This window comes from Trifolium pratense, linkage group LG7, assembly GCF_020283565.1.
Source record: "Trifolium pratense cultivar HEN17-A07 linkage group LG7, ARS_RC_1.1, whole genome shotgun sequence".
In the NCBI taxonomy this organism is placed as follows: Eukaryota; Viridiplantae; Streptophyta; class Magnoliopsida; order Fabales; family Fabaceae; genus Trifolium; species Trifolium pratense.
Window position 1 is genome coordinate 19,752,335 of NC_060065.1, and position 18,645 is coordinate 19,770,979.

General features: G+C 34.6%; 1 protein-coding gene and 1 pseudogene across 1 annotated transcript; one reads left to right on the forward strand and one right to left on the reverse strand.

The window, feature by feature from the left end:
- Window positions 1-80: 80 nt before the first annotated feature.
- LOC123896016 lies at window positions 81-8,142 on the reverse strand (annotated as a pseudogene).
- A 1,170-nt stretch (window positions 8,143-9,312) lies between these two features.
- On the forward strand, window positions 9,313-11,757 carry LOC123896017. Its single transcript, XM_045946473.1, has 4 exons — window positions 9,313-9,492; window positions 9,574-10,088; window positions 10,181-11,633; window positions 11,704-11,757. Exons 1-4 carry the CDS (start codon window positions 9,313-9,315, stop codon window positions 11,755-11,757), a joined length of 2,202 nt encoding a protein of 733 aa, XP_045802429.1.
- Window positions 11,758-18,645: the final 6,888 nt, after the last annotated feature.

Here is an 18,645-nt window from a genome sequence, read left to right on the forward strand (position 1 = left end):
ATCTAGCGCAAGTGGTTGTCGTGCAAGGTGTGTGAGTATTGTGAACTCTGAAGAATCGAGTTTGATTTTTCTTGATAAAAGATTGCACTCTAGACATTTCCGATATCCTAAAGAGATCTAATCAATTTACCAAATAGACACACATACAATAATGTCTATCAATTCATTCCCTCTCTAACAAAACCTAATTAAGTAATTTGCTCCATGGCAAGTGAAAGTGCTAGTTGCATCATCATAGGCATAGCTATAAGCCATAGGACAAGAAGCCTTAAATACCTTTGAATAACTACTTGGCTGACACTTCTTAGGACTATTAAAATCTCCAGTACAACAATATTCTGGCTTGTTAAAAGCCATACAAGCACTCTTACAACCAACGACGCGGCCTTTAATGTTTCTCACCTCCAATCCAGCCGGACAGTTTTTGTTCAAATCCGAACGACATTTAACCTCTTTACACATTCCAGATACTCTAGAGGGAATGATTGAAACCGGCATGTTATAACCGTCAACAAGACTAACATCGTAAAAATCTCCCTCTTTACTGTCTAGTGTAAACTCTGCCAATGAAGCTGGCGGTTCGCCTCCAGCTCCGGCACATTTAAGTTTGCCTCCACAATCTCCTGTGACGCATTTTCCGTTGCCGGAGGTATCAAATGCGCGCACCCGCGCCGGCCCCAGAAGCGGCCAGACCACTCTTTTGGTGCAGTGATGTTAATAGCTTGGCCAGGTTTTAGCTTAATTCCACCATCAATTAGTTGAGGTTTTCCTGTTGCTGTTAGAATTCCAGGCCACATTGTGTTTCTACATTTATTTTGTAGAGTGAAAACAGTTGCATCCACTCCTAAAAATTAAGGAAAATCACAAATTAGGTACATTGTCATAAAATTATTATATAATAAATAAATAAATGTGAAAAAAAAAAAAAACAAAAAAGTTTAATTTTGATCCACTGCGAATGTAATCAAATCAAAGTATAGATAACAGTTTTTTTTTTTTTTTGGTAGAGATGTATAGATAAAAGTTAAACATGCTAAATAAAATAATGTAAGTATAATTGAACGAAAGAGACCGACGGTTGTACCCAAGATTTTAGGTGTCCCGTTGAAATTATAAATTTGGTACTTTATTTTTTTTATAAGTCGTAAAATTTTTGACGGATTTATAAGTCATGTAATTCCAAATATAGATAATTGTAAAATAAAAAAATAAAAAAGTAAAATATTACATCAATATTAAAAAGTTTACACCCGGTCAAAACTACAATAAAATTATGACAAAAACAATTATACATAGTAGCATCTCACACTAGCATTCAATATTACATCTTTTTTTATAAGGAACACTTTCAATTTTTGTTGTCATTTTTATAATAAACACTCTGTAAATTTATTATTTATTAAATACACAATTTCATTTGTATCCTTATTAAATAAAATCAAATAATCCATTATAATGCTAGTGCATTAGTTAAAGAGACATATTTCTCATGCTAGTACGGTGTTTATTTTGGAATAAAATGTTAATTTTTCGAATTATTAATGAGAAAAATTAGCTTCCTTAGTTTGTGTAATTTTTTCAAAGTATTTCTTATAAAAAAGATCGATTTTAGGTAATATGTCCTTAAAAAGAATGTAATGCCCGTAAAAAATTGGTGTTGAGCTATCGCTCCTCCTGAATACACTCTAGAACCCCTGTATATTGACTGTGCATAACAATTAAATCCGAAAATATATACTAACAAAATATATAAGGAGTATTGGATAAAAAGAGAATATGTAATTATCATTACCTAATGAGAAGAGCATGAAAATAAGGGAGAACTGCTTCAATGCCATAAGAGATAGTATTAGTTTGTAGTTTGTGATTTGAGAAATTTACTTCTTTTGTTACAGATTATAAATTGCATGAAAGTGGTGAGATGTTTATAAGCAAGGGAAATTAAGAGGTTGAACAAACAAAGTCTTAAAAGAATGTTGAACAAACTAAAGTTTGCTTGATAATAGTGACAAGTGTAACCCTTTAGGAATGAAAGAATCAACATATTACCAATTTACCATTATTTTTATGTGTTTATTTAGATGTTAAATTGGCCTGAGTTTCCTCACCTAATTTATGAACACTCTAATGCACACCACTTATGGCCTTTTGATTTGAATTTTGGTATTAATTTATCGGTTGGCTAAGTCATGATTAGATGATGAATGATCTCCAATGAACATAATTTATGAAACTCAATTTGAGTAGTTTATCTCCTATTTTATGGATTCAAGTGTACCACATCATATTTATATAATCGACAATAATTTTATTATTTCAATGGTGTACCCGTACCGTATATATTTAAACAATTTATAAGGTAGCATAGCTTAATTAATTTTTTTTGGTTGATTAGAACCATAGCTAATTATATATTCGTATGGAACAGTACCTTAAATAAAATACTTTACATTTTTTTATGAAACTCGTATTGAAACGTAGATGTACATGTACTCCAATAAAAACAAAAACCATGGTATGGGCTTATCAAAAAAAAAACCATGGTATGGTTAGAGATGTCAAATGGGCTGGCCTGGACCAGTCTGATCCGGCCCAGTGGGCCTGTCAAAATAAATGGGCTACACCAGCCCGACCCGATTATTATTGGGCTAGCAATTATCAAGTCTGGCCTGGACCTTGTGGGCTAATAGGCCAACCCGGCCCATTTCATTTCATTTTATTTTTTTTATTCAATATTTTTTATATCATTTTAATGTATTAGTTCTTCATAATTATCAATTTTATAGAGATATTATTTGATGTAAGTGTAAATAATTTTTACATCAACAATAAATATCAATTAAACTTTAATTTTAGGTAAATATACCCCATTTTTTTAAACTTACACATTTAAATAGATTTTTTATAATAATTTATCAATTAAATGATAATTTTTCATTGATATTATTTTTACAAAAATCACATAAATGTGTTTTTATCAATTAAATATGGGCTAATGGGCCAGCCCAAAGCCAGGTAGGCTAGCCTAGCCCAGCCCGATGTTCATATGGGCCAAATGGGCTTGGCCCGAAAACGCCCGTTTGCATTTTGGGCTATGTTTTTTAGGTCCAGCCCGCCCAATGGACTAATGGGCCAACCCATCAGCCCGACCCATTTTTGACAGCTCTAGATACGGTTGTGTATAGTGTTTGAAACTCAATGATAAAACCTTTTTTGGAGATGTTTTTAAGTGGCAAAATAATACATCAACTTCACACATAATATCTGAGACCAATAATATATCCTTTATCGTTTAACGATCAATATTATCATTTGAGTTAGATTTTATATATTTTTATTTTTGAGAAAACCCTATTTAGAGTTTAAATGTATTGAATTTGACAGAAAATCAATTATCAAAACTTTTATTTTTGGTAAATTATCAAAACTTTTATATATACACTGTTAGACAAATTTCCGTCACCATTGTTGTAAAAATAATAAATAAATTAAGCGTGACTTTTATATGTTTTTCCCCAAATTAATTCTTATCGAAGTATATATTTAGGACTGGACAATTGTGGATTCAGACCCAAAATAAAATGGTGATCAATTCAAGAGTTCTTCTTTTCGTGTCTCCCGTTGTTTCTCATGCACTCCCTGAAACAATCAAAATACCCCGTTGCATTCTAGAAAGTGAATATGTATTGTTCGCACAATAGATAGTGAGTGGCAAGTTTTTTTGATTCAACTCCAATGTCTGCACCAACCATGCCCCCTGGTTGAACATTTTAAAATAGAGTTCTTAGTAAGATTGGGGTGAAAATAGAATAAAAAGTGTTTTTTTCGGCTTGGTCAAAGGTAAAAAGTGTTTTTTTACATCTGACTAAGTCAGATGTAAAACGTGTATACTTACTAAGTCTCGTGCGCCTACATCTAATATTTTTCAGATGTAAAAAGTGTTTTTCGCCAGATGTAAAAAAGTTTTTTTTTCTACTAGTGAATAATAATAATAATAATAATAATATAATTACTGTGGTAAGAAGTTAATTGTCAAACCGTCAAAAAACAAATTAATTGTCAAAAAGCAAAATAATGAGATATGATGAAGATAATTGGGTTAGGGTGAGTTTTTTTTAATTTTTATAAGAGGGTTAGGATGAGATTGGTTGGGGATTCTCTTGGCCAATGAGGACAAAGTGGAAGATTTGGATGGAAATTGGTTTGAAAAATTATGTGAGAAAATATAGGGATATGGATTGCTTTATGGATGATTTAGTTGAAAAAATAGAAAATCATAAAATATAATTAAACTAGAATTTTATTTGATTTTCGTAATTAAATTAAGAAAGAAAATTAGTGTTAAGTAGAAAATAGAGTTTTTGGTAAAACTAAGAGAACTGTATAGAGTTTTTGGTAAAATTCTGAAAGTATGGGGTGTGAATAGCACGTCTTCCGTTTTATGAGTAAGGGGTGTGAATAAACCTAAATTAGTCCCTATAAATAGAAAGGAGATTAGGATTACGGAGAGAAATTCATAAAAGAAAGAAAACAAGGGTTTGAGAAGAGGCAACTAGTAGAAGTGTAGAACAAAGAGGAAGGGAATCCATAGTTAATTTTTAAAGCTTTTTCTGTGAATTCGAGTTAAGGGGTGAATTTGTTTATCATATGGGTGTTTAAGCACTAGAGTAGTTGGGGATCTTTAACCTCGTCTCTTTTCTCTTATTTTCTTCTTGTTCTTTAATTAATCTATGATTCTTTTCGATGTTGTTGTTTTAATTTGTAAATTCGTACATGTTTGTTTCCACATTCAAAAAACAAACATGTGGATGAGTTTTAAGCAAACAATAATAAAAAGTATAGAGTGCATTGGAGTGTGAGGCAAGTCACAATTTTGTTTTGATTGACATATATCACAAATTTATATTGAGTAAAATATATAATTAAAACTTTAAACAATATACCCATGTGTAGACAACAAAATTTGTTTTAAAAATATCTTTATTTATTTATTTCCTAGTTTATATTGAGGAAAAAATATCGTTATAATTTTAAACAATATAACTATGAGAACACAACCAAATTTATTTTAAAAATATCTTAATTTCTTTATTTCCTAGTTTGTGTTGCTTTATTATTTCATGATATCAAAATTTTATAAAAATAAGAGGAAAAAAAGAGAATAAGTCTTAAGATACGTCACAACTATAAATTAGTTGATAAGCTAGTTTTTGGTCGATAGTTGAAAAGCTAATAAAATTAAGTTAAAGCGTTTGGTAAATGTAGCCATTAAAGTACAAAAGACATAAAAGCATATGGTTATTTTATGTGACAAATTAAACTGCATAAAGTAGTGCAAATTCAAACAAAATTTATTAATAACTTATTGAGTTATCCTTGCATGCACCCATAATGATAGCATAATATTGAAACATAAGAAATCGTATAAATAATATAAAAATCTCCTATAAATACCTTTTTTTAATAGTCCTACAAAAAGATAAAATCCTAAACTATAATAAATAAAAGTGATAAATAATTATTTAAAAATATAATTTGAGCATGCTTGGACCGTTCTCCAATATTCTTCATAGAGAATTCTTCAAAATCAGTGATGAATGATGACTACTCACATGGATTTGGAGTTCTTCATATCGAGAAAATTTGCTAGACCAACAATAACATGGATAAGGTACTCTTGGAATTGGTTGATCTAGTGGTGGATGATATACTATGTTTTTATGAGAATTCTTATGACGAACACAAGCGTGAGAAGACGAGAATATTTCACCACATTGATTACACCGTGTTTAAGGGTGTGAACGTTGATGATCACTCAAATCAAAAGTATCCGCGAAGGTCATGCCACATTCAAAACAAGCATGGAACATTGTGGATGATTCTTAAGCAAAAAATACTACAATGAATAGACAAACAGTTTGTTTGAAAAATAAAATATATTGAATGTATTGGAGTGTGAGGTAACTCACAAATTTATATTGAATAAAAGATATATAGTTATAATTTCAAACAATATGACCATGTGAACGCAAGAAAATTTATTTTTAAAATATCTTAATTTCTTTATTTCCTAGTTTATATTGAGTAAAAGATTCTTTATAATTTTAAACAGTATAACCATGTGTACACAACAAAATTTATTTTAAAAATATCTTAATTTCTTTATTTCCTAGTTTGTGTTGCTACATTATTTCACGATATCAAACTTTTATAAAAATAAAGAAAAAAACAAGGGAATAAGTTTTAAGGTGTTTCACAATTTATTTATTTTTTACACAATCTTTAAAAATATTTAATACTACTTAATACTTATTAGTTTAATCTAGACTCTGTTTGGTAAAATTAAGCTACAAACTAGCTGATAGCTTATAATCGAGTTTTGAGCTTGTAACTAAAAAACTATTAGGATGAAATTAAAGTGTTTGATCAATTTAGTTGTTGTAAGTGTAAAATAACATAAAAATACATATAGTTATTTTATGTGAATGGGTAGTTTTTTTATGTGAGTAGTTTTTTTATTAAAAAAAACAAAAAATTAAAATAATATGGTTAAAATTCAAATGAAAGATAAAAAGCTATAAACTATATACTCAAAGGCTACTTGAAATATATAACATTTGGAAAGAAAAAAAAAACTATAAACTAGTGAAAAAAGCTTGTTAGCAAACACCTCTAATTTTATTAAACAATTGACACCTTTAAAATATGCATGATTTTAGTAGTACTTTTACTTAATAAATCTTGCTTGTTTGTTAAGTTATTGGAACTATTTCCCTACATTTCCTTTGTTTTGCATTTTGTAGGTCCAAACACATGAACAAGTGAAAATGTGCACCTTTTAGGCCAATTTTGTGGATATTTGATCAAGTCATCGTAAGTGCTTTAAAGGAAGACTTCCTTTATGAAGGAATGGTAGAAATTGAAGTCCAATATGATAATTTTGTGCATTAAGGCATATTCTTGACCTTACATTTTGCTTAAAGGATGATAAAATTAAAGATCAAGGGTCAGAAGGGCTGTCACGGCCGAGACAGAGCATCTCACGGCCGTGACAGACACAATAGAGGAGAAGACAAACAATGTCTGGAAATGTTGTCACAGTCGTAACATTAATTCTCACGATCGTGACAGGCATTGCCGATGCATTTTGGCAGTTTTAGTTTTTGGTTTTTCCACTCTTAATGGCACTTATGTGCATTATGTAATACCTATATATTGCCTACGAATTCTTCAAATGTAAGGCCTATATAAAAGGGTCTCTTTTCACCCGTAAAATAATTAATCAAGCTTGTAACAAAACTACTTCATCAAATAAAAGTCTTTAGTTTATTTTTTTTGTTTTTGTTCTTCGTTTATAATAGATTAGACTTGTGGTTGCTCACCATGACCAAGGATGTGTAGTCCATTTTGTCTTGGAGTTGCAAGGAATTCCTTGGTGGAAGTGATGTGATTCTTAGCCCCTCTTGATCATGTCCATTGTTGATTGTGATTACTAGAAAGGATCATCACACTTTTCAGATTTTCTTTATTATAAATCTTGGGGTACTGGTGAAGGATCGAAAGATGAAGTCGGTGCCTTGACCCTCTGCAATTTGTGACCGATATTTGCGTATATGTTCGAGGGGTAACTGTCTAGCACGCTTGGGCTCTCGAGTGTGGTGACTAGGATGGATGCTTTGTGATCAGTGCATTTTAATGCACATTCTTCTACTATTGTACTAGTGTATTCCTATGGTTTAATTTACTATTTTCACTATTTTAATGTGTTTTTATGTTTTTGTTTATTTCTAACTTTATTTTATTTTCGCACTTAATTTATGAATAAATAGCACTTTGACACCCTTCCAGTCCGCAAGTCATAACTGGAGTTACAAATATCGGATTGAGGCGCGGGAAGATGCGTTGGAAAGCTGAGATCAAGAGCTACATCTTTCATGTTGAGGACAAAACCCAGTTCGGAGCGCAAGTGTGTCAAATAATTGCATCTATGTTCCAGACGAATTTAATTTCAGCACAACTTTATGTTTTTCGGCCCAATTGTTTTATGGCCCATTTTGCTTGCTGTATTAAAACGAAAACCTGACCTAGGTCAGAGGGGAATCCATCCTTCACGAAGTCAGAACCTAAGCCGTCATCTTCCATGGAGAACTAAACTTCTATTGATCCATTGGTGTAAGGAACTTTGTTCTCGAATCTTGAGGTTCGGTTTTAATAGCAAATCGTTATGTTTATGCTTATCATATATCAATTTTCGTGTCTCTCTTTTGTGTGTATGAGTTGATGCAATTGATGCTTAATTATTTTGTTTCATGTTCATACCATTGAGACTATTCAAATTAATTCACGCTTGTTCAAGTTAATCTGAATAGAAAATTGTTACACTATTTTCGCTTGCAAAATAGGGCTGCCGAATTATTGTTATGATTTTAACTGTGTTATTGGTGACGCTTGATCATCGCCATAGTTAATCGAACACGCTGGTGCTTAATCAACGAATTCGTTATAAAACTGATTTTCGCTTGTTAAATTAGTTCTATAATCAGCCGAAGCATAAACTGTATGAATATTCATATAAGAACCTGTAATAGATGATAAACAAAGTTGCCTAAAACCAATAGATTGATTGCTTTTATATTAATTAAATTCGTAATCTCTGTTATTGCTTCCGCAAACAAAAACCCCAGATTTTATAGCTTTTGAATTGTGTCTAATATTGTTAAACTGATTGTGATCGTCTTTGGGAAACGACCAAGGTTAACTACCTTGTACTACGTTTTATTTTAAAATTATTTTGATCACGAAACGACGGTGATTAAATTGGCGCCGTTGCCGGGGACTCTCAATTGATTTTAGCTAATATTAGACTCAGTTTCTGTGTGGTTGCGTTCTAGCCTTGCTTTCCCGTGTTTTCTGGCTTTTACGTGCCCTAATAATCAGTTTTCGTAAAAAAACAGTTTTCTGGGAAATCTTCTCCAAATCGAGTTTTTCCTATACCTGTTCATCAGAAAAAAATCAGAGTTCAAAATCTCCTATTTTGAGACAAAATAGGTGACGGCAATCTAAAAAGTCCAAATTCCGTGTTTTACTATTTTATTTTAATTTATTTCTGTTTTTATAGTTTGAGAAAATTCCAAACTAATTTCCAAAATTCTTATTTTACTTAATTAGACTAAATTTCGTGTTTTTATATTTTTTTGAATCTATTTTAACCATATCTCTTCTTTCTATTTGTTTCATTAACGAGTCTGATTCTGATTCTTACATAGTTTCTCTTTGCATACTTTATTTGATTCTAAACTTGCTTTTGATAAAATGGCAGAACAAAGAACACTAAGGCAGCTTGCTGCTCCTGATGTTAATTACAATGGTCTATGCATTCAATATACTGATGTTGATATTCCTTTTGAATTGAAATCTGGTTTGATACATTTGTTGCCCAAGTTTCATGGTCTTGCAGGTGAGGATCCGCATAAGCATTTGAAGGAATTTCAGGTAGTTTGTTCTACACCATTGAGGGCTGAAGGTATAACAGAGGATCATATCAAGCTTAGAGCCTTTCCATTCTCGCTCTAGGGTGCTGCCAAAGATTGGTTGTACTATCTTGAGCCGAATTCTATCACAACTTGGAATGATTTGAAGAAGGTCTTTCTAGAGAGATACTTTCCCGCTTCTAGAGCTGCGTTAATCAGAAAAGAAATATGCGGCATTAGGCAGGGAAACGAATCATTGGCAGAATACTGGGAAAGATTCAAGCAGCTAGTTTCTAGTTGTCCTCAACACCAGATCACCGAGCAATTACTCATCCAGTATTTCTATGAGGGGTTGCTACCAATGGATAGAAACATTTTGGATGCTGCTAGTGGTGGAGCACTTGTTGATAAAACTCCAGCTGCTGCAAAGGCCTTGATCGAGAACATGTCACTCAACTCGCAACAGTTTACAACTAGAAATAATTCTGCAAGTGTGAATGAGGTTCAGTCTTCCTCTCCTTCCATCAAGGCGCTCGAAACCAAGTTTGATGCTAGTATTGATGAACTTACTTCCTTGGTGAAACAGTTGGCAGTTAATAGACCTCAAACAGCTAAAGTGTGCGGCATTTGTACTTCTACTGAACATCCAACTGACACATGTCCTATTCTGCAGGATGAAACAATAACTGAGCTACCTCAAGCATATGCAGCAATCCTGACCTCTCCACCAACCAGTATCATCCTAGTTGGAGGAATCATCAAAACCTCAGATACGGTAATCAGTCACAGGCTGCAGCCCCCTCTGCCCCACCAGCCATCCCTTCACCTTCATTGGAGGACCTTGTCCAGCAAATGGCTACAAGTAACATACAGTACCAACAACGAACAGATGTTAGCATTCAGAACTTGACAACTCAGATGGGGCACATGACAACACAGATGGGACAAATGGCTAATGCAATAGGCCAATTACAAGCTCAGGGCTCAGGTAACCTTCCTGCACAAACAGTGCCGAATCCGAATGTAAATGTGAGTGCAATTACTTTGAGATCCGGAAGAGTGTCAGAACCAGCTCCAGAGAAAAAGAAGAAGAAAACCGTTGCATCATCATCTGCTCCTGAACCTCCTTCTGTTACAATTGAGACCGAACCCGAAAAAGAAAGAGTATATGTGCCACCAATTCCTTTTCCTCAAAGGGTGCAGAAAAATATCAAGAAGACAGTTGAGGAAGACAAGGAGATTTTAGATGTATTCAGAAAATGTGCGGTTAACATTCCTCTCCTTGATGCAATTAAACAGATTCCTAAATATGCAAAATTCCTGAAAGACTTGTGCACACACAAGAGGAAGTTGAAGGAAAATGAGAGAGTCAGTTTGGGACGAAATGTTTCTGCTTTCATTCAGCCCAAAACTGGTTCCTCAGCTAATGTCTCAGTTCTCAGTCAGACCATGCCAGAAAAGTGTGATGATCCAGGAGTTTTTGCTATTCCCTGTTCCATTGGGGATCGCAAGTTTGAAAATTGTATGCTTGATCTGGGAGCAGGTATTAATGTTATGCCTACTTCTATTTATAATAACCTTGATCTTAGTCCTTTGCAGCCTACATGTTTAATCGTGCAATTAGCAAACAAGAGCAATGCCCGCCCTGCTGGGAAGGTAGAAGATGTCTTGGTGCAAGTTAATGACTTGATTCTTCCTGCAGATTTCTACATTCTAGACATGGAGGGAGAAACTAATTCCAGCAGGGCACCCATCATTCTAGGCCGACCATTCATGAGAACGGCAAGAACAAAAGTTGATGTTTATGATGGAACCATGTCCATGGAGTTTGGCGACATTGTCGCTAAGTTTAACATTTTTGATGCCATGAAACATCCCGTGGAAGAACATTCTGTTTTTTATATGGATTTAGTTACTAACACTAACCTTTGCTCTGTTTGTGCTAAGATTGAATCTGATTTGCAGGATAATAACATTCATACAGGTGAAGTTGTTGTCAATGAGGCAGACTGTACGGTTAAAGTTCTTGACATTCCGGCTGCCCCAACCAAACACTCCCATGATAAAGAAAAGACTACGCACTTCCATGATAAGATGATTTCCAAAAAGAAATTTTCTGTTGGCCAAAAAGTCTTGCTGTTTAAGTCTCGCCTGAAAGATATGGTTGGTAAGTTTCGATCCAAGTGGATTGGCCCTTTTGTCGTGACTAATGTTTTTCCTTCTGGTGCTATAGAAATTAAAAGTACAGGTACTGGCAAGGTTTTCAAAGCAAAAGGACAGCGGTTGAAGCTGCTCCATAAAAGTGTGGAAGGGCTTCCACCAAAACCACCAGACATAGAAGCACCAGCACCAGCCGCTACACCTTAGCCCCTCGGGTGTGTTCCTTCCTTTACTCTCACTTTATGTTTAGATTACATTGCGGACACTGTCTGGTTTAAGTGTGGGGGAGGGACATTTTACATTTACATTTACATTTTTGTGTTTTAAAAAAAAAAATATATATATAATAATAAAATAAATTGTCATGAGTAGTCACATGTTCTAAGGCTAGGGCAGATAGTTATAGGGTCAGTGAAATTTTTGGAGTTTTTTGTTTTGATACTTGACATGATACTCTTTGCAACTTAATGCACAACTGCTTGAACACTGTCAAACTTAGTAATGTCTAGATAAATCTCTGAAATATTTATTCTTTAGACTAAGTTCTCTAATTTGAATATAATGGAGGGCATGATTAGAACTAAGTGTGGGGGAAAGGCTAGAATAACAGACAGACCGATCATTGCTATTAATTGAGAAAAAGGGAAACTGCTTAAGAGCTAAAAATAATGAATATAATAAGTTCCTGTGCCCGAAACTGGAGGAACAAGTTCCTGTGCCCGAAACTGGAGGAACAAGTGCTGTGTAGGATGCTCTACTTGAAGGTGTGAAAACACAAGAAGGGGGGGTTGAATTGTGTTTTAGTCAAGTTTAAAACTTTTTCAAGTTCTTAACTTAACTACAACAGCAGCGGATAAATAACACAATAAAACAAGTTAATAGAGAGAGAGATCACACAAGCAATTTATACTGGTTCCTCTCACAAAACGAGAGTAGTCCAGTCCCCTTGCACTTCCAAGGGATTTCACTATAATCACACAAGATTACAACTGCTCAAGCACACAAGCAAGAGACTTCTCAACAATGCTCAAGCACACAAGCTTAAGACTTCACACTTAAGCACACAAGCTTAAGTTAACTCAAGTACTAGATATAATAAAGTAATGGAAAGTATACAACAGCTCTTAGACAGAACCTAGAAGAACAAATACTAAATATTTGAACTAAAAGTGCAACAACACAGTTCAGAGGTTCAGAGCTTTGTAAGAGGAATTCAGAGTTTTTTCGTGCGTGATAGTAATCCTTGATCTTAATGTTACAGCTGATTCCTTTAGAATATATACGACTAGAAAAGAGTCGTTGCAAAGAAGACCGTTGAAGTAGATAATCTTTTGTCTTCAAGCAGCCTGTCTTGATGCAGTTTTGTTGTATCCAAAACTAAGAAAGAGTTTCAGGTACTTTGACTACTGCAGAGAAGACTTTCCTTATTCAGCTAACACCACTGATGACCCACGTTCTCAAAAGAGGACAGACAAAAGGAGATTAGCTGTTCTGATCAGGCTTGAAAGGTCATTTTCTTCATTGGTAGAAGAGTTGACTTGCAAAAGAGAATCTTTACAAACTTCAAGAAGATCATCAGAGCTTGATGAAGTTAAGACCTTAAGAAGTTCTGAAGACTTCATCGTCTGAAGATTACAACTTATGAGTCTCACAATCTTCTGATCGCTTACAAACTTCTGAAGTCCTTATCTTCTGATCATTGATCAGAGCTTAATTGAATCTAAGTCCTGCACACTTAAATTAAATTTTTAGTCCTTCCAATTGTTTATTAATACTTTGTTATCATCAAAACCTTAATAGATTTAGGGGCAAACATTTTTAAATCAATTTTGTTCCAACAATCTCCCCCTTTTTGATGATGACAAACATAAGTATTAATTGACAATTGTTGTTAAATTAACTTATCATGTTTCTCTTAGGTTTGTGAGGTTTGCAAGCTCCCCCTAAGATTGATACTCCTTAAAGCCAAAGCTTTAAGTTTTATCCATGATATTTTAATTTAGTATAAGATTAAGATAATTTGGAATAAAATAAATTTCATATCTTTCTTCAGAGTGAGAGGTTTGCAAGCTCTCCCCCTAAGTCTCATAAGGCTAAGTTAAAATTGCACTCTTAACTTATCCTTACTTATGAAATTTATTTCAGTTTCAACTAACTTAGTCTCCACATTGAAATACGTAAAACAACTTAAAAGTAACAACTTTTAACTTAACGGATAACAGCGAGATAAAAGCGTGGTTTCAGCTTTGAAACTTATCACTTATCAATTAATGCGTAACTACTCCCCCTTTTGTCATTATCAAAAAGGAAAAAAAAATTATATAACCAAGACAGTGAAAGAAGAAGAGTGGTTGTTACAAAGGTGAATTTATTTCAACGCGCTAAAAAGTTTATAAAAGGTGAACGAGTTAACATGCATTCTTCACATAAAAACAATAATAAACGAGTATATCAAGAAAGATCAAGAAGAATGAGAAGGTTTAGTTCACGTATCGCAGAGTTTCGGAGAAAGAAAGAAGAAGAAAAACGCGAAAAAGATGAGAAAGATAAAGAAGACGACAAGAAACCACAAGAGGCTGAGATTATAATCATCTCATCAGATTCTGAAGCTGAAGAGAATGAAGATGATGCTGACTATGTTGAGATCTTGGCTGGCTATGTTCCAGAAGAAGAACAAGAAGAAGAAGAAGAGCAAAACCCAGATCCCATAGAAATTTCATCAGAGGATCCTGAGGAGAAATCTGAGATTTCTTCTGAGTATTATCCATCTGATTAGGATTAGGTTGTCTTTTTCTTTTTCTTTTTACCAATGTACTCAACATTGTTAGATCATTAATAAAAATTTTCGTTTAAAAGCATCTTGTGTTCTTATGTTCTTGTTTATCAAAGAAAATTAGCACACACAAAAACATAACAAACCACATAACTAAGTTAAAAACCAAAATAAAAATTGTTCAGACCATATAAAATAAAGAAAATATGAATAGAAACATGAAAGACAAAAAGTGCAAAGAATCCTAAGGTTTCTTGAGAAAGGCTAAGAGCTGGTCAAATTTGTCATTCAGAGACCCCACGTTAGAAACTAGACCATCCACTTTAGATTCCAGATTGAGGTGAGCTGTCCTTTGCCTTTCCAAACCTTCTTGTTGTTCCCTCAGAGCTTCTTGAAAAATCTGCAGCTGATCTACAACCAAAGGTGCCTGTTCTTCAACCAAAGGTGCTTGTTCTTCAACCAAAGGTGCCTTGCCTTTATCAGAGGGTTCACCTTCCTCTGGATAATCGATCATCAGAATATCAGTATCAGGAGTAACCTCTTGGTTCAGCTCAGGGATTTCTTCAGCAAGTCTTGCAGCAGCTTCAGCTAGACGTTCATTCTCAATCCGTTGATCCTCAAGACTTTTGAACAACTTAGAATCCACCCAGCATTCCTTAAACACAGACATATGCCTTGCAGTAGCAGCAATAGCAGCAAGCTTAGCACGCTCATGCTCTTCATGATTAAACCCAGTCAGTCGTTTCAAACTAGCTCTTGCTAAGCTGTCCTTCAGAAGATACACCAAATCCAAATCCCGTTGTCCAATCACAGTCTTGATCTCATCACCCATTGCATCCAGAGCTTTGCAGATTCTAGCCTTGATTAGTGACACCTCCATATCCACATCAGAGGGACACACCAAAAACTTGTCCTGAATATGGGATAACCTAAGTAGATCATCATACAGCTGATTGGAAAGGTTACCAAAAGGGTCAGAGGATGAGGGTGAGATGTTGGGAATGGTAGAGAGTTTTGTTGGGTCATTAGCAGGGTTGTCAATGATAACAACTTCTGCTTCTGAAGGGTTAGGGGCACAAGTATGAGTGTGTGCAGGAGAAGTATGCTCAGTACTTGGATTAGGATTGGGTTCAGGAGTTGATTCAGATGATGAGATGTCAGAGGTTGATTCAGGATAAATGTGTTCAGGTGATGGTTCAGGAGATTTGTGTTCAGGGGTTGGTTCAGAGGGTTGTTCAGTAGTTGGAATATCTGGTTGAGGTTCAGATGGTGGAATGTCAGATGATGCTTTTTGTGGTTGAGGTTGAGGTAGAGGTGATATTGGTTTAGGAGGTGAGGTAGATTTGTGGGTTTCATGAGTAAGAGGCTGATTATTTAGGGGGTCAGGGCTCAGGTGTTTTTCTAGTTCAGAAAGAGGGTTATCAGAAGTTGAAATGTTGGGAAGAATAGTTCTAAGTGGTTTGGTAAACCCTATTCCAATTTTAGCTTTATTAAAGACGTACTTAGGAGTCTTACCTTTAGGATCAGGAACATGTTTCTGACGCATCCTAGTACTCAGAGTTTCTTCATCAGACTCAGTTTCTGATTCAGACTGAGTTTCAGAGGAGTCACTTTCTTCACTTTCCTCTTCATCAACAACAATAATAGGCTCCTTTGATGATGTTGCAGCAGCTTTCTTAGAAATAGCTTCATATTTCCTTTTAGTTCTCTGCTCAGCAACAACTTCTTCTACTTTAACCTTCTTCTGAGCCAGAAGATCTGGTTTTTCTTGTTCAGCTTTCCTCTTAGGTTTCCTCTTAGGATTATACAAGTTTGCAGGAGCTTTTGGAACCATACTCCTATCAACAGTATATCCTTCTTTTCTAAGAACTTCCAGATAGTCTTGGATGATGTGCTCAGCATCCATTTCAGAGATTACTGGATATCCATCCACATACAGACGATCTTCAAGACTGGCTGTAAACTCTTGTGGAGGTGGAACCACTTTTGATGAGATGAGACGCATCTTGGTTAGAAAGCTAGCATTCAGAATCTCAGGAGTGAACTTCTTTTCAACAAGTTCTGGATGGAACTTCTTCAGATTTTGAACAACATGACCTTGATAAAGAAGGTCTGAGAGTAATCTTGGATAAGCTATAGCTGTCTTCCTCTGAGATTTGCTTAAGAAGATTGCCTCACAGATCCTCTCAAAGAAGTATTCTCCCAGATTCACTTTCATTTCTTTCAGAAGAAAGTAGATCAGATGACGATGAGTCCAGGAAATTGTATCAGTACCACCAACTCTTGGACTGATAGCAGCTAGTATGATCTTGAATAGCACTCTGCAGACGTCAGTCAAACCCTTGACTTTACCCTTCAGTTTCAAATCTGTACACATCAGAGCCAGAAGATCATCTCTGTACCTTGTGTCCTTCTCAAAAACATCCAACTCTATCCCAGAGTTATCCAAACCAAGCAACGCATTGAAATGAATAGGAGAGAAAGCTAGGTTCATACCACAGATATTTGACCTAATCTGTTTTCCAGTGAATTCCAATAAACCCATTTCTTTCCTAGATTTACCTTTTAAACTAGGATTCCTCTCAATAGCCGCACGTTCTTCCTGTTTAGCTTCAGCCTTATCAAAAACCTTAGCTTTCATCCAGAATTTCTTCAAGAGATCTGGGTAAATAGGACCATTTAGCATGTTGAAGTACTTATCCCATCCTTGAGCGGAGAAGTAATGTTTCACATCGAACCCATTTGCCTTCAAACTGTCAAAGTCGATCATCTTTTCAGAAAGAAAGATGAGCTCAGATTCTGGAAACTCCATTTCGTTCCCAACGATTTGAAGATTTCTAAACATGAACGGTGGAATCATTGTTGTTGAAGACGATGAAGAACCGGCCATGATGGAGTTTGGGTAAGGGTAGGAACTAATGAGAGAGAAAGAAAATTTTGTTGAAGGTTTAGAGAGAAAAGAAAGTGTAGGTTGTGAAAGTGAGAAGTGTGCAAGTGTATTGTGTAAGTTTTATTTAAATGCGCACAGTTAACACGAAAATAGCAAATTTGGGAAGTTACGCTAATTGACAGAAAGTTGAATACCAAAAATCATCATTAACCACCCACTACCTGACACACGTAGACCACGTGCAGAAATTTACTCGGTAACTGCTATTTTAATGGACAACTGTTCAGCAGTGAATACTAAACGTTTCCCACTTAAATAGTTCAGAGCCTCTGAGATATTTAAAATTCTCTATCAGAGTTAAGTACTTCAGAGCTTGTGTTTCAGATGTTCTGAATCATAAGTTCTGACATACATAACTTCTTACACTTTAATTGCCCAAAAAAAAATTTTATTCAGAGATTGAAAACATGTTCAGATGTTTCTTTATAAAATCAAATCTTTCAACAGGTAAGGCTTTAGTAAATATGTCAGCCCATTGATTTTCAGTATCAACAAACTTAATATCTATAATGTCTCTCTGAACATAATCTCTGATAAAATGGTGTTTTATTTCAATATGTTTGGCTCTAGAGTGTAGGATAGGATTTTTAGATAAATGAATGGCTGCAGTATTATCACAATATAAAGGAATATTGTTACTGCTTACCTGATAATCTTCTAACTGATATTTTAACCAGAGTAGTTGTGTGCAACACTTAGCTGCTGAAATGTATTCTGCTTCTGCTGTAGACAAAGCTATAGTAGTTTGTCTCTTACTAGCCCAGGAGATAAGGTTTTCACCAACAAATTGACAATTGCCACTTGTGGATTTTCTTTCAATTTTATCTCCAGCATAGTTAGCATCACAGAATCCATTTAGCACATAATCATGGGATTTCTTATAGAGAAGTCCAAGATTAGTTGTTCCTTTCAGATACCTAAAGATTCTCTTTACAGCAGTAAGATGAGACTCTCTAGGATCTGACTGGAATCTTGCACATAAGCAAACACTGAATAAAATATCTGGTCTAGAGGCTGTCAGATAGAGTAAGGAACCAATCATACCTCTGTAGACCTTTTGATCTACTTTTCCTTCATCTTCTGACTTGCTCATGTTGGTAGTTGAATGCATAGGAGTGTTCATTATCTTGCAGTCATCTAAGTTGAATTTCTTCAGAAGTTCCTTGGTATATTTTGATTGATGAACATAAGTTCCTTCCTTCTTCTGATTGATTTGAATTCCCAGAAAGAATTTCAATTCTCCCATCATGCTCATTTCAAATTCATCCTGCATTATCTTAGAAAAATTCTTG